The following is a 21841-nucleotide window of genomic DNA, read 5'->3' on the forward strand; positions in this document are numbered from 1 at the left end:
TAATTGAACAACTGCACTACTGAGCTGTTTCTTCTCGCCCAACGCTGTTAAGCCTGTGTGAACTTGCACATCATAAATGCAACTTTAACCTGAACTAGATAGGTAGTAGGATTTACCTCTGCTGTAAAATATCTTCAATGTGACTTAATAGAGATGCAGAAAGGTCAAATCAAAACAGAAAGACAAACAACAGTAGTTGCAATATAAGGTTACGTTAAAAAAAATGTTTTATCCCCAGATCCCCTCTTCCAAATAGAAATCTAATAACATTGCCAGATTTCATGATTATAACAGCCAAGCCTTGTTTCTGGAGTTCTGTGGCGTAGTCGAGAAAACTCCTCTAGAGGGAGCCCTTGTCTCACTCTTCTTCAACCGTTCTTCCATCCTCTCGAATGGTTTCTGTAATTAAGTGAACCCAACATCAGCTACTGGTGCATGTGTCTTTTAAAAAATTGTATAAATCGCAGACACCCATTCATTTTTGAGCAAGTATTTAAAAAAGTGTAAGAGAGACAGTCACATTTGTGATTAACAGATGGCATTTCATGGCATGACGGAATATTCAAGAAGACAAAACATGCATGTCTGTGATAAGTTAGTGATATTAATATGTTTAATTTGATGTCATTGTTATGCAGCTATTTCGTAGTGCACGAGCTGTCATGAGCCTGGCTGACATTTTCAACACTGTTTCCCCCTGATAAAGGTGTTGGGCAGTGTAGCATGAACAGAGCTCACACACCTACAGCACAGACGGGAGCTCAGTGGCTCAGATGTCTAATGTTACCTCTTGTATATTTTATATGTAACTTAGAGAGTGGCACGAATGGAGCAGAGACACAAAAGAGGGAAGTGTGGTGTCTCTTGACTCAGTGCATGAGGAAACAGGCCTGCGAGCACCATCAGCACTTACTCACAGGGATATTTTGGGGACATGTTCTGCAGCGGCTGCCGAGGCCTTCGTTGTGGCGCAACAGTCAAACAAACCTGGAGCTTGTAACACACTGTGATGCCTCTGGTGCTTTGCTATCAGAGACAAATCATCCTGTAAGAACCTGTGACTCGGTCATGATAAAAACACAGAGTGAGGAGTAGTCAAGTTTTATTTCATCTTGAGAAACCAAAGGGAAAAGTCCTTAAATATAAAGTTCAATGGCATAGTCCTTGATGTTGATGGTGTTGGATTTCCAGGATAAAGTTTGTCAAGTGTGTATCTCCACATGCAAAAAGTAACGGCTTCCTCTTCAGGCAGCGGAGGAACCGTCTGGAAATATTCCTCAGATATTTGCAACAATGTATTCTGGTCATTAACTGTGCATAGCCAGGCAACACATAAGAAATGACTGACTGTTGAAAATTCAGCGAAAGATATTGAATATCTTACCGTCCGACTCTCTCAGCCAGAGAGGGTTTTCAGGACACACACAGACGCACAGACACACACACCAATGCACAGGTGCTGTTTCCTGTCAGATTGCCTGTGGTCAGAGAAGTGTGACAGGAAAGCCGACGCGGAGAAGACACACAGCTTCAATGATAATGAATCACATTGGAGTCAACAAGTCTGAGAGCCCATTGCAAAATACTGTTGCAATAAAATACATGAACCGTTTGCTGCCGGGATCAAATCTCTATCACTTAGTGACTTCGTCTTAAGAGTCAAAGCAGTTCAGTTACTAGGCAACCGTGAGGCCTAAACTGAAACCATATCTGTTGGTAACAAACCACTGAGGCTCCATGTCGCAAGTTCTGTGCAATTCAATGGCTCACAAGCAATCCACTGTATAAACTCAGCTCACAGGTCAAATCTATCTTATCTTGTATTCTGATCCCATGCCATCATCAGAATGCATTTATTTCTACATTTGTATTATTTAATGGACTAAACATTCAAATGACTGGAAGAAAGAGTTGTGTTGCACCATGTGAGGTTTAACAGTTTACCGGCGTTCCAAATTTTTCTGTATTCAATATAATGCGTCGCCATGTGACCGACAGTCCACATTTTATTAATAAGATGGAAAAGAAACTAATTCAAAACATGAAATAAAGATCGCTGTGCAGATCAAACTGAACTAATGTACAGTATTTACACAGCATACCACTGCACTGAAATACTCGGAGAATAACAAAGTAAAAGATATTGTGTCTTTCAGGTGTCTATAAAAACACATTTAGAAAATAATGGCAAAATCTCTTAAAAACAGCTCTTCACACCGATGCTTTGCATCCGCGCACACATAGTGTTCACGCTTAGGTTGTTTATTGGGGCATAGAATCACTTACATGGTCTCTGTCAAACCAAAAACATCTGTTAGGCTGAAGTGCAGACAGCAATGAAAATATGTTTTTGTTTTCAACTCATTAAAGAACACTGTAAATGGCTATGAATGAAATTATATTTGACCGAGTTAAAAAAAAAAAAATTATGTGAAATTAGTTTAACGCAAAAATAACCTAATATTTAACATAACATACGGTAAACAGATTCAGGATCCCATCAGAAATACACAAATATCTTAAGTCATGCCAATTAGAAACAATATGGAATATCCAACAATAGTCACTTCATGTATTCTAGTGTCATATCCAATATTACAGCCCTACACTGAACTCTATTCAGGGTTTCACTTGGTGCAAGTATTTCACTAACCTAAAATGAAAGCAAAGAACCCTTGATACTTAGAGAAAAGAGGAAGATGTTACAGAGCGGAAGAAAGGAGAAGTAAGATTGTGAAGAGAAGGAGGCACAACAGTTTAAAACAGAGCCGAGTGAAAAGAGGTTCAGTTATACATGAACGGTACCAGCTTTCATACTGTATGTCAATCAAAGATTTAAATAGAGGGAAAATTCTTAAACCAAATTATTGTCAGTTTGCAGTCGCCATATTTTCCCTTTACTATGAAGAAGCAGTAGAGGCCTGACTGGGGATACTAGTGTTTGTGAAGCAATACATGCAAGCCAGCATGTGCATCCAGATATTAGTGCTTCCCCATTCACAGCCTGCAACTTTAGACCCTTAGAAAAATTACTTAGAAAACCTTTCGAAGTCCTTCATATAGCAGGGTTAGTGTATCAAATATGCCTAGCGTGCAAGCATAGCTTTTTATCAGGAGCTCAGATCAAAGGGCTCCAGCTGAATGTGCTTATTGAAATGAGAGTCTGGCAGGTGCTGGATGACAGCCACACCGACTCCATCAGGCTGAAGTGGAGCAGGCCCAGCGCAAAGCCGCACACCATGTCGGTGAGGTGGTGCTTCCCCAGCAGCACCCGCGAAATGCCCACCAGGAAGGCCCACAGCACCAGCAGGATGCGAAGCGGCACAGCCAGCACCAGGTGGGACAGCAAAAACTTGGAGACCAGAGCGGCTCGGCTGGCGTGAGCTGCCGGGAAGGAGTAGAGGTCCATGGCGATGCAGTCCATTAAGCCCGGCATCATCTCCCAGGGACCCCTGCGCTTCACCAGTCTCTGGACTCCAGCCACCGTCATGACATCAAGGATGAGGGCTGTCAGAGAGAGAGAGTTAGAAAATTTGTTATATTATGAAAACTGACAATTTGATGTAAAGATGTGCTACAGCCAAAATAATGCCAGTAGTGGAAGAGGTACTTTAGTAAAAGTCAAAACTACAACAACATAAAAAGACTACGTGACAATTGGCCCCAAGCCGACACTTGTTTTTATTAATACTAAAAAATGTGGGAACCACTAGTTTAAAGAATAAAATGCATCATATTCAATCAGCGTTTCTATTTTTTATATATAACCCTAATCATTTTAGCTCACATTTGTAGTTTTGAGTGAAATGTCTCAACAACTAACGGGTGGACTCTCCTGACATTTGGTCCATGATGTTAATATCTATTGATACCATTAAGCTCAAAGCACCTTTTTAATGTATTAATATATAAAATATATATTAATATATTTGAATATATGAACGCTACTGAACAGAACAAAAGTGATAAGAGCAAATTACAGGAAATGAACTAGATAAGAGCAACAAACTGTCCCAGTGGAACAGTCTGGTTTGACCAGGGCTTCTTATATAATGCAGTGAGTCGACTGGTTCTAATATGTAAATAGATACATTGGTGAACAAGAATAACTCTAAGCAGCATTTGCTCAGAGTCGACATACCAGTCATTTGCAGATGCCTTTCATAGAACTGTACCCCTCCCTAAAATATCCTACCCATCGCCATCTTTGTCTGCCATCTTCTCTCACACAAACACGCACACACACACACACAGACACACACACACACACACACACACACACACACACACACACACACACACACACACACACACACACACACACACACACACACACACACACACACACACACTCGCGCACACACTGACAAGCGTCTTCAAGAATGTGGACGTAATTGTGCAAATATACTGGTATTACTTTTTGCAGCTGTTTTAAAAAAAGAATCCTGTGCTGTGAAACGTCATCCGGACACAGACAGCACGGCTGCAGTCCGCCCAGCGTGAAAACACGTTTGAAGTCATCCCCCCCGTCAATCAACACACAGCTATGGATCACACACAAACAACAGTGTTAGATATTAAAAAAGCAGCCAAACGCTCTCCAGCAGTGAGTCATCTCCTGGGTGCTGAACTCAGATTGACTGATCTACGGGAACCTGCACGGAAACTCCACCTCTAAGAAGTGGAACAGGTGTAGACAGATAACCAGCTGCCACAAATCAACTTGCATTGAGAGAAAATCCCACAATGCCTATTGTTTTCTCATAAGTTAAGATGGAGTACAGCGGTAGTACAATGCTTAGTTTTAGCTGGATCAGAGTTTCTTCTTTCCCACTGCAGCAAGTATCTGTCACTGAGTCTATTTACTCTAATGAGGATGAGCTACTAACCAATGCTGCGTCTCAATTAAAGAGCTGTATCCCTCAGAGGCTGCATTTGAAGAACGACTGCGTCACAGCGTTGCGACTGGACTGTACCATTGAAGCCTCCTTCAAATGCGGCCGACAAATGCATCTTTCCATCCTGAAGAAACAAATGCTCCCACGGGTGGATTCTTCCAGGCGCAACCTATCCCCAAGATTCCCTGTGCTTCTGTTATGAACCGGTTTTCAAAGAGGTTGTGTCGCCAGGAAAGGGACACGATGTCCTATACAAACAGCTAACAGTACACATGTTAAAATACCAAGGGTCATTACAACTTGAGCTCTGTTGCTAAGAAACTGAATAAGGGTGAGCTGGTGACACTGATCATGGAAGGCCTCTATAGACCAGATCATCTCATTTCAGTTCTGCCTTCGGTCGACACATCTTAATAAGACTGCCTCGTTCGTGGGCCGGGTAGACCACATCCTCGAAGGACGCAGCCCGTGAGTTGAGACACAGCTATAGCCTCACATCACTGATACATTTTTAGAATGGCCAAAATCAGAAGGAAGGTTGGCAGTTCAACTCTTACCCTTTCTACTTTTGCCACTGTTGTAATTTCTTTTTAGTAAAGTCTCCAACAATCAATTCCTCTGGATCAAGCTTGACCTACCCATAACAAGGATGCAGCGCCCTACCTGGTGGCAATGGAAATTACAAGGTGTGAGTTGACAAGCATATCCGGCTCCTCAGCTCTACTGTGTTCAACAATGAGATGCTAATTTTAAGTGTTTGCCATTTGGTGGTGGGAAGGGAGCAAACACGGAGGTTGTGGAGCTTTTTCATTAAATAAAATGAAGAGCGGCAAGAGTGGACGAAACAATATAGGGACAGAGTGACATAAACACAGTGTATCATCCATTAGATACATCGCGCTTGGGTCTGGATCCCGACAGCAATTCAGGGTTTGGACAGAAGATGATAATTCTCAGAATCCTCACAGAGCATCCTGCTGATATATTAATTGCGTCTATGGGCCTCCTTCAGACATAGGATGATTGGTCAGTCATGCGAATAGAATCTTGACTTTCCAGATCTTTTTCAATGCCTGAAACAACCAGAGGAGTTGATTACATCTATACTACACTCTGAAAGGAGTTGCATTATTTTAAGTTAGACCCTGATTCTTTGAGAAATTAGAGTAATTAGGTCAACGGAAGAAGTTAGTGGCACAAATGAAGAAAATAGAAAACACTAAAGCTGCAGTAGTTGATGGGGGGGGGGGGGGGGGGAGCCTCTGCATTCAAGGTCTGCTTCTGCTGTGCATCTGACGTGTTGAGTTCAGACACTATATCAGCACTGCACAGTTCAGGAAATCTTAACAGCAGACTGAATCATTCGAGACTGATGAAAAACAAATCAGAACTGTCAATCAGCCTTAAATTCAAGTTCCCTAAACACTGTTCAATATGTCGGAAGATTTGTTCCCCGACAGACTTTGACAGACTTGACATTACGCAGGACCAACAAATAATGGACAAGCAGTTGAGATTAAACAATGTCCCAAAAACAATACAACTGTGTCCTAAATCCAGAGATTTACTGGCTTCCAATCAGAGCTCAGAGTGGCTACAGCCGGAGGATTTGTACTGCTTTTTGGTCAATAATCTGGGTTTGGTTCCGGACTGCACATGTGTGTGTGTGTGTGTGTGTGTGTGAGAGAGTATTTACCCATGCATGCACACACACACACCCACAGCTGGCCCAATCATTCTTACAATTTTGATTTTGTGTCATATGCTCCCTGTAATATATGCTCCATTAAAAATGTAGCCCTGGCAGAGAGAAACAATGCACTAACAGATCAACAACAACAAAGATCTGTTTATGTATGGTTCAATGGGGAAAAAACCTTATCAAATAACATCTGTTTACAAGCTTCATGTCTGAGCACATTTTGGGGACCTTGAAATGTTAGTGAATCCATTCGCTTTGGAATGAATGGGAGCCGATCAATGTGCATCTTGTTTTGCAACTTTGTAGCACAACATACTATCATGAGCCATAGAGTGGTTCAACTAAATTAAAATGGGCTTTTGGGATTTTTTTGGTCACTCTAAAGAGTCGTTTGTGTGTGGCTACATCACATTGTGGTATATTACTACATGCAGTACACGGAGTACAAAAAGTTGACTGATGGTTAATGTATTTAATGCTATACTGGATGTATTAGAGCTTAAGGGTTAAAATATAACTGATTGACAGAAAAGCTGTGAGAAACAAATCTCATTTTTAATACAACATTTTGACTTTACTTTACAAAACTGACAAATGTTGACATTCTGTCTGAATATGGAGCAAAAATATGTACAATGTGTCAGTCATATAAAATATTAACAGGGCTGCTTTGTATCAGAAAGTGCGTTAGTGAGAACTAATTAAATAATGAACCCCATTTATCAGGTCATATGATGGGTTTATAATCTTTAGGTTAATAAATAGTTAATAAATCATGTATTAATGAATTGTAGAGCATGTAAAGATCCCATCAGTAAAGTAATAATACAATAATTCATTATAATTTATATGCCCTTATTCAAATATACCTTGGCAGAATGTGTTGTGCACACTTCTGCATGTTGAGAACATTTAGACGTTGCTTAAACCCCTGTGTTTAAACTAATGTGTTCTTTGGACATGTGACTGTATCTCCAAAGCATTATTCATTGCCTGGAACAGCTGACTGTTTCTCCAGGTGACAACAAAAGTGGATTGAAGTAAAAAGAACACTGTCCCACACAGCAAAGCTTGGCATAGCACGTGATATCTAGGCCAGAGTAGCTATTTCAAAAGTGGGCCACTTAAGGCTCACAACCATATGCTATGCATCTCTTTCGAAATGAGCTGAATGTAAACGTTTCCATATTGTCATGGCCCAGGAGGAGCATCGAATGCTAGATGTATTTGCGTGTTTTTGACAGGCTGGTGACTGGCTGAGTGTGATGTGGCATTTACCAAGCAGCAGGTTGACCAGGACCTCTTGTCCAGCCAGAGTGTTACTCCGTGTGAGGCACACGATAGTGCCAATGATCCACGTGATGCCGTGCCCAGTGAGCGCTAAGAGGGTGACCATGGAGCGGCAGCCTCCACACGAGGACGACGTGTAGGCGCACACCCCCATGCGCTTGGACAGACAGATGTCAATGGCGAGAAGGGAGTTGATGGCGATTCCCTTGAATGAAGGGTTCAGCTGCATGCAGTCCTCCTCCGGCATCTTGCTGCCAGTGTCGGTAGGTTCCTCGCTCGGCTGGCTTGCTTGCGGCTTGTTTTGGCCCGGTCGCCGGGCGCTGCCTCGGCTCTCGGAGGGGCCGGGGCCGCGGGGGAGCGGTTGGTTCAAGGACATGAATTCAGGTCTGCTCAGGACGTTGTTTCTCTCCCGCGCCCTGGACCGCGCATTGTTAGTGGAGGGCATGTCTGGATGGGGCCAAGTTCGCCTCTGTGGACGCGACAGCCGATTGTCAATCTTCCGGGAGATAATTCAAGTGGGTGCGGGTCGACCACGCCGGGGAAATGTCCCAGGATAAACCTCCCAGCACCCCCACCTCCTCCTCCTGTGGCCTTAACAGATATATTTAGAGCCACCGGAATGTGCGCTGGCCATGCTGTTTATACCATGCAGGCAGGGGGGAGTGCAGTGAGTGGCATTTAGCTCGGCCAATCCACTGAAACCCGATCTGCAGCATGGAGATGAAATAACAACATGCGCGTCTTGTATCGCCCCGGCGCTGCTCAGCCACATACAAGATTGGTACATCACTGCACGTTCATCTGTGGAAAACAAGCTCAGGCTCGAGAAAGGTGCAAGGGATACGCACGACGCGGTGTTGTCATCTTACCAGGGCAAGAAGGATGAGAAGCTATACGAAGCGCACAGCATGACTCTAAATGTCCCCTGCAGCCTCCATAACACCCCCGATGTCCCGGCGGAGAGGAGGAGAGGCGAGGAGGTGATGGGAGCAAAAAGCGATGCGGGCTGAAGAAGTAAACAATCACAACCAGAACAAGGAAGGGCGAAGACAAAGCAGCGCAGCCACTGTGGCGTTTGGCCGCTCCGTGCGCATGATACGTAGTTTACGCACGGTCCAGATTCACCATCTGAGGTGCGCTCTGCTGCACAGCGGAGTTCTCCAAGGTCCTTAAACAGACCACATCATATTTCCTGTTATATGGAGACAGAAGGAGGGTTTTCTCATATTAAAACTGATACCAATGTACCACCAAACAAAACTAATCAATAATAGTTATTAACAAGTGAAAAAATAAACGAATAAATTTAAAATATACATATTTTATTGTGGTGGAAAGCCACAGAACAAAATATGATTGCCAGACTTCAGACCATACTGATGATTGATAATTGATCAGCCGACTTGTCAACACTGATCACACGTTCCCAGAAACCACTTTGCAAACTACTTGGAAATCAAATAAAGGTTGTTGACATAACTACTGATAATAGGTTGAACTACAGATATATAAGTATATTTCATTCATTGACCGAAGAAAACTATTTAAAAACAAACACACATTCTCAAATATTAATAAAAAAGCAGCAGAAAGAATATTCTTAAATAATCTGGCCGTCGTTCACAAGACAATCATTAACAAAGCAAATAATTAAATACAAAGTTTGATAGCCCATTACAATTATTGTTTTCACAGAATGAAAATCATTAGGCTTTTATTACGATTATTTGTATTATATTTAAGTCATTCTTCAGTATAATTATCTATTTTAACCATTCGTTTTCTGCATAGAGCACTTTGTACTTTATGTTGAAAAGTGCTCTATAAATAAAGTATAATTATTATTTATAAGTACCTTGTTATTTAACTTGTAACTCATATTATTGTAAGTTAAATCGTGTAAGGAATATGATGAATCAGTAAAATACAACATGGTCTAATACTATAATAGTTATACTTATGAACTCATCGATTATAATTATTTGTTTGTTAGAATGTGTGTTAGAATATAATTCAATCCTCTCCGTCTCCTGTAGTTATTAATCAAATATACACATTTATTATAATATTTACATTGAAGCCTAACTCACGTGCTCTGGGGCTGTTTTATGACCAGCTTTGCCGCACCCAACAGAGAGCCCCTAACACTACATCTCCCAGCAATGCTTGCGGCCCAGGGCGGAAGTGTCGTGCCTGATATACTTATAGAGGCGCTTCCCAGGCAGCTGAAATAGACCAATGCGTAGCGGGGGTGAACCTGCCGAGGCAGCGATGGGACGAGCACGGAGACCTGACAGCCTGCGCCGGAATTTAGGCTGAACCGCATCCCATCGCGCCGGGAGGGTCGAACGGGTGTACGTGACTTCATCCCGGTTGATCGTCCCGGTCCCGTCCCGTCCCTCCGGAGGCGTTATGTCTTTATTCATCCCCACATTTACGCATGGATCCGGTGGAGTCGGCGCCGAAGTTGACGCGGCGGTGTCCTGTGGATGTTGCGGTGCTCCGTCTCCAACTCGCCTAGGTGTGGGCGCTCTCGGAGGGGCTGCGTGCCTCCGTGTGCGGGACGGCGAAATAGATGATAGTAATAATTGTGTGGCAGAAGGAGCGCGGCTGAGAAGCAGATAAAGGAATTATAAACCTCTCTGTGGGACCGAGGAGCTGGGAGAGCCGCTGGAGACAGTCTGCTGCTGGAGACTTTCTGCTGAACTGTTTTATAGGTAGACTTCTTTTTTTTAAGCATGTTGTTTTTTTTTTGGGGGGGGGGGGGGGGGGGGTCACAATCCATTAACCTTTAATCCGCACATGCATTTACGCAAAAGACGCCCTTAAAGTATTACACGTTTCCCCCCGTGATGAACTGAGGCTATTGCGGATTAAATGGACACTGTGCGAGCGTAACATCTCAGCTGTCATTCATACATGTCCATTTTTTCCCTCGCCAGATGGATAAACAGTAGAGCTTTAACCCTTAGATTATATAGTTCAGGAGCAGTCCTATAATGTAATACAGAATCGAACAAAGAGCAACGCGACGCCAAGATGTAACATTAGTAGGTTTTTGTTAATTATTTAGCGCGTAATTATCCAGAACTCTTTTTTTTTTTTTTTCCTTTTACGCACACCTCTCCAATGCATGGTCGGCAGAAGGTCACGTCTTTCTGCGATAGAGTAGGCAGCGTGTAGGAATCCTTGACTTGTATCATGACAGCATGAAAGCATCAGTGCACGGATAAGGAAAGTTCTTGCATCATGCGCTTGTTTGATGAAGTTGGTTTTACGCACCGGAAAGCATGCGCTCCACAAATATGAAGACTCGCTGAGCCCGTCTTCTTCTTCCTCTTCTTCTTTTCTGTTCTGGATCCCAAATGCATGGCTTTGTACGAGACAATGCTGTAAATAATTTTTTTGTTCCGCCGAGAATTTTGGGGGGGATGATGAGGATCCAACTGAGGTGATTTTCTTCTTGCTGTGTCCCATGCGTCTTTCTCCTCCTCCTCCTCCTCCTCACCCTCCAGACCTCTGGACGTTGTTGTGGATTGTCTTGCTGCGTAATGCGATGGGCTGCATCCAGAGTATCAGGTGTAAGCCCAAGAGTTTCCGAGACAGTGTCATCGTCCTGGAGGTGAACACTTGCATCGATTCCAGCCCCACCAGCATCGACGAGTCCAACAGCGTGGTTCTGCGCTACCGAACGCCTCATTTTCGCGCACACGCCCAGGTCCTTGTGCCGCCTGTGCCCTGTCAAGAGACGTGGACCATCGGCTGGATTCAAGCGTGCAACCACATGGAGTTCTATAATACATATGGAAACAAAGGGATGTGAGTATCATGGGCTCTTTTCTTTTCACTATGTGAATGCTCCCCAGGGATGAATAAGAAATATTGAGACATGAACATAGAGTTTATGTTTGGATACTGAACTACACCACCAACGATATAAAGCCATCTGAGCTCTGATGGGTTCATTAGCTGTATATGCCACCTCTCCTGCAATTTAGATTATAATAGCAGGAGTGGCTTGTTACATTTTAAAAAGTACTTCTGTTATTGTATCGGAAATGTGCTCAGTGAAAGTCACCCATAGCTGTTCTGATTTTACTGAAAGTCTTAGTCAAATGTGATGCACGACTTTAAATAAGAAAAAAAAACTTTACATAAGAAACAACTTTGCAGTAGCAACTAACTAATCTACCTATCACTTAGACATTAATCGATTAATACTGGTCGAAAAGTTAAAAAGGCGGTCTCCACATCACCAGTGACATTTTCATGTATTGGTTTGTCTCAGAGGTTTCAGTTCATTTATGAGCAAGCAACAGGCCCCTTTTATTTAAAATGTTGAACCAGTTATTGTCTTGACAAATATTGCTCCAAAGAATAACATGATAATTCATTATTCCCAGTGTAGCCTGTTAATATAATGTTGATTTATTTATTCAAATACTCTATAGACACACAGTGCTTACAGTGCTTTAGTTAAAAAAAAAAACCAGAAGTAAGGCCACTAAATTGGAACACAGAGTGGCTGATATTAGAATATGCAGATAAAAAAGTTTAACCAGTTCAGACACAAGTAAAAGAAAGCCAACTTAAGATAACGATTGCCAAACTTCTTAAACTGATTGTTCCAACCACTAACAGAAAACCTCTTTTTAGGGTAATTTCACTGCTTGTGAAACTTCCTGTTTCCATATGACTAAAGTTCAATGGCTGTGTGAATGGCTCCAAAATGAAAATCCTCTTCAGTAGTGAAACTAGTCTGCAGTTGAATCTGAGCTGTCCAGCCCCGTTCTGGGCGGCGTTTTAAAAATACTACACACGTTGACGTCTGTTTCCAGTAAGTTATCATTTGTAGAAAAGGAAGATAAATGGACTTCTCTGTGAGTGCACTTTAATTCAATCAGTAGCTCTGCTGTGTGCAGTATATATGTGGGCTCATGGCTTCATGCTCTCAGGCAACAAAGAAGTTCAAAACCCAACAGATAAAAAAGCAGGATGTTGTGCCTCTGCTCGTCAATACAGTTATATTTGCACTAGTGGTTATTTATAAGACCAACAGCTACAGATGCAGCTTTAAAATACATTTATGACACCAAATATTTGCATTTTATGTCCCTTTTTATTTCCTCACCGTGTGCGTGTTGCTACAAATGCTCCACAAATAGCATTCATCTTACATCCCATAGTTAACCACAAGCTGACAGGCCCCCAGAATATGCTTTATCTGTCGAAGCTGGAGCAGAGGATGTTTGAGGGCTGCACGTCTAAGATTAGAGACCCAGTCCACTCCCACTCCCCTGGCTACCCAACCCCATTACGGCCCCACACATGTGAGTGTGAAGTTAGTGTCTCAGAGGTCGGTCTGATCGATTCCTTTTGTCAAATGAAGTTGAACCGTTTACAGTAACTGTGTCAACCAAAAATACACAACTGTATTGTGCATATTAAGTTGGTTGTATGTTGCTGAAGTGTCTTTTTGACAATTGTTGCCATAGAAACATACAAGGTGTTAAGAAAGTTGTATTTTTTTTGATATTACAAATGCTGCCACAAAGGTGGACAATTTTAGATCACATTAGCCATTGTAACTATTTCATTTTTATTTTAGAGCAATGTTGATCCGGATGATCACACATCGGAATGTGCTTTTATACTGAATGAGAAAATGTAGTTATGCAGATAGGAAATTAAGAAATTTGACTAAACATTGTCAAAAAGCATGTCTGGTAAGTACAGACAATCCCAGTGACACAGAGGAAGGGTGATCCTAAGTTAGACGTAACCAACATGGATGTAACAGATGCAGTATATATATAGATAGTACTACACTGTATATAGGAGTGTTGGAATGCACCCACCCACCTTTGCCGTAGCGTCTACAAAGGCAAATCCCGTCTTCATGCACAATTTACATTATGTTGTCTGCCGCTGTAGCTCATGCACCCCAAAATGTAATTCATATATTATTATATTCTCTATTTCAAAGTCAGTCAACTTTTCCTCAGTCAAAGACAGAATTTGACGAGCAAATCAAGGCAACTTATTCCTGATGTTCATGTTTGGTCCGCTCTCGCCGCTGATCCTCTCACACTAACTGGTTTCTTTGAAGGTACCAGCACGTCATGGTGCCTTAATTACACAGAACAGCTGAGGATTCTAATGTGGATGATTCCTCTGTTGGCTTTGGATGATGGGATCTGGATTCAGGAAGCGTTTGCAGTTTCTCCACTGTTTTCCGTCACTGGTCTTACAGGGCAGATTTACTGAGGGGCAGTTGGTTTGGTCCAGTATGTGGGTTTTTTGTAAACAGGCATTTACACATGCTGATATGTATAGTCCACTGATATGTGTAGTGATTAAATGAGCTCTGCTGTGGTGCTCTACAGACGCAAAGGTGCTAAAAATAGGGGATGTTGTAGAAGTGAAATGAGACAATTAAACAGCAGTTAAAGCTACGACGTATTTTCAAATGAAAGTTAACGGAGTTCATTCATTTTGCACACCAAACTTACTGCCAATGGACTTGATGTGGGACAGTGTGGTACTAACGCACTCCCTCCTGGTGAGGATGAAGCCTGCGGTAATTGGATTGATTGATTGCATTGCACATTTCTTGACAACTACTGCTGCAAATTTGATCCAGTCTCTTGAGTCAACAGAATTCAGTTACTCAAAACCATTTGCCCTCGGCATGCAAATGTATGTTGTAGCAACGCTGCAGGAACCTAGAATGAGCTGTTTCCACTTTGCCATGGTTCAGTCAGTAGATGCACCCACAGGGGTAACTACAACCGGACGTTTAGGTGAACAGGAAACTGTTGCAACCACATACGGCACCTTCTTTTGCTAGATTAACTCAGATACACTTATGATCCACATGTGTTTATCTCCTCTGATTCTGTTCTTGAAAATAAGGTACTCAACTCTATCGATGACCTAAGTACATGTTGTTACAGTTTGGGTTGATTTGATCAACTTCGCATTCACGCTACTCGTGGCAGGAGAGCACAAAAAAAATGTCTAAAAAAGGGAAGTTTAGATCTTTTGTCCTCATGCACTCTCAAATGCAACCTGTACTTTCTTGTTACAGCAGACTCAGTGTGCATATGTATAATTTTCATTCAGCAATCATTTATTTTTTCAAATTAGTTGAGCTAATCCACAGTTCCTAAAAGACCAACCCCCTGGCAGCTACACCCCTTGTTGTTTGTACTAGAATTCTCGCAGCTTTCAGTCTGACGACCTCAGGTGTCAGACTGAAAATAAAGTCCAGTCATTTTTTTTAAAGAAGTGACTGATTACCTGGCCTCGGCCCCAAACACTCACAATGTAAGCTGAAGACACAGACAGGAAGTGAGCCACAGCTCTGCAGCGCGAAACCGAGTCGTGAACAAAGTCCCTCGGCAGCATTGTGCCTGTGTGCACTCTGCAGCCACACTCTGCTCGATGTGCCTTTTATTGGAACGTGAATGTATGTTTTCAGTTTCACAGCAATTCACATACAAGAACAGGTCACGGTGTGGTTTGGTGTTAAGCATCCAATGGAGAGTAAAACCTGAATTAATACATGTTCATGATAAAGTATAATGAGCTTCTGAGGCCATGTTGTCTGCACAGTTTTCGAGGGTTTATGCCACCGACTGCTTTAAATTGTTTTTCCAAGGCATCAGCTCAGAGTATTCATTGATTTTTTCTTTGTTTGGAACAAAAATGTACATGTGCACATGCATGCACACTTGCACACTTGCACATTCACACACAAAATCATGCCTGCATTGCTAATCTGGCCCCCTGGGTGAGTACTTCACATTGTGAAGCGGGTCATGTAGGCACTAAGGCTAAGCCATGTGGCCGCAATCACACTGTTATCTCCTCTGCTCTGCTGGTCCTCAGCATTGGGGAATGAAAGGGTAGCCTCTCTCCCGCAGTGGACAGAAAATCGATAGGTGGGCCGACTGTAGGTACCAGGTCACTTGATCTGTTCAGGGACGCCCGCCGTGCGAGTCACAACATTTTATTGCACAGTATTTTTTTTCACAGCAGTTTGAAAAACGATGGAAAGAGTTGAGTGCGAGGCCTTGAATTAACTTCTTGAGTCTGTCTTGTGTTGATGGATCAACAGCAACATCAATAGGGGGATAACTGAGATGCAAATGCTCGGCTGTTTATACGGGCTTGGTTTTTACCTCAGGAATCACTTGGTGTGGTTTACTCTGTCAGAGCTAAACAGTTTTTAGTAATCTGGCATCGCTTCTGGCAGCAATAGATGTTGATATCACTAGAAAGTCAAACGACAGGTCAAGAAATATGTAGGTAAAAGATCAAAAGCAAAGTAGTATGGCACTCACTAGAACCTTTGTCTCCACCTAATGCCCCATGGATCTTTAAAAAGATTCATGGATCCGCCTCTTAATCCGTATCCTAAATTGCAAATTTTAGATCCAAAGGACATGTTTAAAACAATCTGCTTAACTGGTTGTTCACCAGTTTTTTTCATACAGCGTCAGACATTTTTGAGGCGATGATAGTGAATACAATATTATAGCAACCCACAGAAATGTTGATCAAAACCATGACCAAAACATGGTGTGATAACATCCATTTATTTATTAATCTCACTAAGCAGTTAATAGCTATCGGCCTCAACTCTGATGACTCCTTTTCAACTTCCAGGTCAAGTTGGGAGCTGCCGAACCTGCGTGACGGAAAGATCCAGGCCATTAGTGACTCGGATGGAGTCAACTACCCATGGTACGGCAACACCACAGAGACCTGCACCGTTGTGGGCCCCACCAAGAGGGACAGCAAGTTCACCGTTAGCATGAACGACAATTTCTACCCCAGCGTGACCTGGAGCGTGCCAGTCAGTGACAGCAATGTGCCTCAGCTCAGCAGCATCCACCGCGACCAGAGCTTCACCACGTGGCTGGTGGCCATCAACCAGGCCACCGCAGAGACGGTCGTCCTGCAGACAATCCGCTGGAGGATGCGGCTCTACATCAAAGTGGACCCGGACAAGCCTCTGGGTCAGCGGGCTGTCCTGAACGAGCCTGTGATCCAAGAGCAGCCCCAGATCCTCGGCAAGAACGAGCCCATCCTCGCCAACGCCATGGTCAAGCCTAACGCCAACGACGCCCAGGTACTGATGTGGCGGCCAAAGAATGGTGACTCCGTGGTGGTCATCCCACCCAAATACTGACCTGTTTCACTGACCAGGCTGGCCTTGGATACTTCGACAGTATCATCTCTCTCGATTTGTTCTCTTTTGTTTTGTTCCTGCTCTTCACCAGCTCTCGCCGCTGTCGCCCTTCGTTGACATTAATGTCCGTCTATCTTCGCCTCTTTACTCTTTTCTCTCTTCTGTTTTTAAAACGACGGACGGAGAGAAAACCAGGCAGAGGGAAAGGCTCTGAGAAAAAGACCAGCTGATGCTACAAGGGCAGGGGGATGTACTTTTTAAAACTGGAGTGAACAAACTGCAACCATTCTACCTTCAAACTGGGTCGGGTCTCACTGTGCTAAATGAAGTCACTGACGAAATGAAAAACAAGAGTATTTCTTGTTTTTTTTATTTTGAACATTTTTATATTGTGGCTGTTTGGGCCGAGCAATGCAAGGTTTGTGAGTGTGGGTCGAGTTATAGTATTTACATGACCATGTTTTCGCACATGCTCCATACATGGATATGCACAAACGTTGTGTTAAAAATACCAGTTGTGTTTCTATTTATGGTTGGGAGAGTGTGCATTTTGTGTTGTCTGTTGCTGCCGTTGTGTGTTTCACATGGCAAAATGCATTGGTTGACTGTAGATTTTAGTAGTTTTTCAAAAAACAAACAAACATGCAAGACATTCAATCCATGCTGCCTTAAGTTTACATCGCTTTCCACTGCAAACTTTTTCGCCTTAAACTAAGTGCAATGCAGTATTTTGCTCATTTGTCCCCTCTCTTCCAGACTGCTGGTGCTGGCGTGTGTGGGTTTAGGACAGGAGATAAATCGCGTCTGACATTTTGGATTTTGCTGCATTTACCTGACAAATGTATTGTCGGACAAGTACAACCAGCAATATGTGTAGAAGCAGTTATAGAGTTGTGTGTTTTGAGTGCATTACACAGCGATAGAGATGCTTTGTGCAGAAATACACCTGTGAAGCGAACCCTTGTCAATGGCACTGAGTACATTAAACTATACGTGCAATAACAAATTGAGCAAAAAGGTTCTTAAAAGCACTCCTCAATTAACCTCATTCACTTTATTCTCTTCTGTGGCGGCTGTTGCTTTCAACATCTTTTCTCTTCATCCCTCCATCTCAGGGCCCCTTTTCACTTCCTTCCCTTCTTTTTGTTTTTCATCCACCCTGTCTCGCCTACTCGCGTGTTTATCAAAACTTTAAATTAAAAAGACATGGGAAATAACTTTTAATCACAGCAGTCCGCTTTTCCCCTCTCAATCATCCACATTATATTTATTATTGTTGGCAGCCTTTAAATCTGTAAAACTGCTTTTCTTTCATCATCCTCCAAACATGTCTGCGTCTCATGTAAATGGTCTATTATTTGGCACTTCTCCTCATCTGTAATGTTAATCTACACCGATCTACAATCTATTCCTCCTCTCACTCCTCGTCTCCCATGTCTTTTCTTCCCCTCTTTCCTTCTCTCACTCTTTATCTGTTGTGGAGGCTGAAAAGCAGAACAGGAGCTGGGTGAGTTTGATCCCGGCTGCTCGGTCGGCATATAGATGACCCACTTCTCTGCCCTGCCAGTTGTAGTTCTCGCAGCGGAAACGTGGGGCCTGTCTCCCTTTATTTTACAGCCAGTGCACACAAACACACACACGCACACACGCACACTAGACAAACAGCTCTGGTCTGCAAAATACCAACATTTAACAAAACAATGCCCATTTAAACGTTCATCTTTGGGCATGGCTTCAGATACAGCACATAAACATCTATTAATGAAAACTTTTGTTAGAGGTTTTCATGTTAAAAGCCAGTTTTAAAGGCTTTAAGATACTATGAACATTTATGCAAAGTTTCCTGTGTTTTGGCTCCAATATAAAAAAAAAAGCATCAAAGATTTGTAAGCTGCTGCTGCTGCTTCACTGTATTAGCATCTCCTTTCTACGGAGTGAACAAAGCCTTCAAACTCAGTTCAGAAAACCTTTCTTTGAGTGTTTTTTAGGACAATGCAACATTACAATACAGGATTATTGTGTAACTTCACTGTGTAGAACCTTGGTTTTGCTTAAATCTCCACCAGGACTTTAAAATCATACATAGAGTAATACTACTTTAAGTGTGCATTAGTGCAAAGACAACAAAAAATTGCAACAACCATTGGAACATGTGTGACTTCCAGTATAAATCTAATGGTAGCTCGGTAGAATGACAAACTCTAACCCGAACCCGGGCTAAAGGCTCCACAGACTTCCATTCAGACTAATGACGTATACAAGTCAAATAACATCCAGCTGAACCAGAGCTCAAAGATCAAATCCATCCATGCACTCGCTCTCTCTGTGGACATTATAATTACATTGTAAGCCCACACATGGCTTCATCAGGCACTGCTCCTGCAGCCCGGCTCGTGTGCTAACCGGGATGCCCTGCGCACCGGGGCAGAGTCACGGGGGAGCAACAGTGTTGAAGGGAGCCGGAGAGAAGAAGTAAGAGGCTGGTGAGGGACTACTGTCATAATTAGATCTGCAGTGACACACTTACACGCCCTACATGGACTGAACCGTGCCGAGTGGCGCTGTGAAAGGCAAAGGCTAGCTGGAGTCATGGGTGAGATGTAAGCGAGGTCAAAGAGCAGAGGTCAGGGGTCAACGCGTCTGAGGCTGCCACTGTCCTAAACTGGGCCGCAGGCAGTCGAGAGGTTGCGGCGGAGCGAATATGTTTGTGACAACACATTGTGTCCGCTTAGAAAACAACTACTGTGTCCTGAAGTGCCACATAATGTCTTCATCCGACCTATGGACACCACGGAGGGTGTATCCAAGCTGGACTAAGTGTAATATAATTAAACCTTGACACGCGTTCCCAACGTGCGTGTGTGTGTGTGTTTTCATGCGAGTTGTGTGTTAAATCCCATTGGAGGGGATTTAGAAGGGATGAGTTTCACTTATGTACTTCTACTGTTGTTGGGTCATGATTCTCTCACACTCTCTCACACACACACACACACACACACACACACACACACACACACACACACACACACACACACACACACACACACACACACACACACACACACACACACACACACACACACACACACACACACACACACACACACACACACACACGGGGGGCAGGACAGGGAACGTCCTTGTCATAAAACAGGGATTGTGAGCTTGGACACAAACACACACAGAAACCCCCCCCGAGGGGAAAGGAGCAGGCCTGGTGCGGTATCTGATTGTCACAGCAGTGTCACATTGGCAGAGTGTACTCATTTATCAGCCCCGCACGTGGACAGTCTGAGCACATGCACATGCTTCAAAGCCATATCCACAAACACACCTGTCTGCTAACAAACAGGGAGTGATGTATGTGGTTCTCCCGAGGACTAACTACAGCGAGGACGTTTTTTATATAAAGAAGAAATGGAGGAACCGAGGTCACAGAGTGGGGGTGCCAGTCAACGATCAGCAGAGTCTGATGTTGATGGAAAAGGCCCTAATCGCCTTCTGGGCGCGTCAGTTAACTTTGCGTTAATGATTTTAAATTCAGAGAGATGTCACAAATGCAATACGCTTCCGGAAATCAGCCACAGAAAAACAATGCTGCACTTTATTGGTTTTCCAGTATGGAGCACAAAAAGTGCCAAAACTGGACAGCGCCAAAACTGTGCAGTGTAATATTGTATTATTTGAAGTTGTGAATTCAAAGAAAGCTCTTGGCGCTTCATGATGGGCCTAATTTAATCATTAAATGCTTTCAGTATATTTGTATCACAAGTATCACAAATGCAAAATGTAGCCATTAGGGACATTATTCGTTTTCTGCTTGTACGGCTGTGCCAAGCGATCAGACGCCTCCTCTCCTAAACGCACACCTTTACAGTTCTTCTGAGGGCTGCTCTTTATTTATTGGTTGACCCCTCGTGAGAAAGTAACCTTTATTTAAACCAATAAATAATCCCTAGTTCACACTCAGGACCACCTGCCTTCATTTCCTGATATTTATTATTGGTTCAATCCCATTAAGGGAAAAAAAATGGATGTTCCACAGGTCAGTTCATCTCACTATTCTCCTTATTTAGGAAAATAAACAACATACTTCAGTGTCTGAAATACAACCTGGCAAATGGTACATGGATACTTAGAGCAATTATGTTTGTTTTTTTCATTTAGTTTGGTTTGCTTTCTGGAAATAACAGCACTGAAATAGTTCAAGCAGTGTGTTTGTTTGTTCAGCTTTGACTTTTTACACCGATACTTGAAAATGGGTCAGTTCTGGCAAATATTTAAAACTGTGAAAATGCACAACATTGGGGTAAACAAAATATATTAAAAAGTCTTTTTTCAAGAATGAATAAAATGAACAAATGTCACCTGTCGTCTCTCCTTTTCTTTTTAGCAAAAATTTGCAGATTCACCTCAATGAGGCCTACCTCATTGTCCTAATATACTGTTTTCCAATTTATAAATGCATTATTTTCATTTGCTCCATACAGATTTATTAAGTCGGCTGTAAATATCACTTGATGAGCTTTTCAAAGACATATCAATAATGCTTTAATGTTTGCTGATGTGTAAACTGTTGCTTTCATTAATTCACATTCTATTTTTATTTAAAGTTTTTAAATGATGTAGTTTATGGTTAAACTGTAGAAGTTCATGCATTTGTCATAAGCTTTTAAAAACGACATCATTACAATAACTTTTTTACCTAAATGTCGGCTAATACATCGGTATAGAATTTTTTTTACTCCCCAA

The 21841-nt window shown here is 42.6% G+C and overlaps 2 protein-coding genes across 4 annotated transcripts; one reads left to right on the forward strand and one right to left on the reverse strand.

Moving 5' to 3' along the window:
* Window positions 1–1085: 1085 nt before the first annotated feature.
* LOC128424559 (inactive phospholipid phosphatase 7) lies at window positions 1086–10127 on the reverse strand. Its single transcript, XM_053410793.1, has 2 exons — window positions 7879–10127; window positions 1086–3507 (listed from the first exon to the last, which is right to left on the reverse strand). The coding sequence occupies exons 1-2, from the start codon at window positions 8333–8335 to the stop codon at window positions 3119–3121; spliced, it is 846 nt and encodes a 281-aa protein (XP_053266768.1). The 5' UTR covers window positions 8336–10127; the 3' UTR covers window positions 1086–3118.
* Window positions 7993–21456, forward strand: fam78ab (family with sequence similarity 78 member Ab). 3 transcript variants are annotated; one of them, XM_053410792.1, is made up of 3 exons: window positions 7993–8153; window positions 11406–11709; window positions 16564–21456. In XM_053410792.1, exons 2-3 carry the CDS (start codon window positions 11447–11449, stop codon window positions 17087–17089), a joined length of 789 nt encoding a protein of 262 aa, XP_053266767.1. In that variant the 5' UTR covers window positions 7993–8153; window positions 11406–11446; the 3' UTR covers window positions 17090–21456. The 3 variants fall into 3 exon arrangements, with proteins under 3 accessions (XP_053266767.1, XP_053266766.1, XP_053266765.1); XM_053410791.1 differs by lacking the exon at window positions 7993–8153 and adding an exon at window positions 10061–10607; XM_053410790.1 differs by lacking the exon at window positions 7993–8153 and having other exon boundaries at window positions 10647–11709.
* Window positions 21457–21841: the final 385 nt, after the last annotated feature.

The sequence above is a fragment of the Pleuronectes platessa genome, chromosome 19, assembly GCF_947347685.1.
Source record: "Pleuronectes platessa chromosome 19, fPlePla1.1, whole genome shotgun sequence".
Lineage (NCBI taxonomy): Eukaryota > Metazoa > Chordata > Actinopteri > Pleuronectiformes > Pleuronectidae > Pleuronectes > Pleuronectes platessa.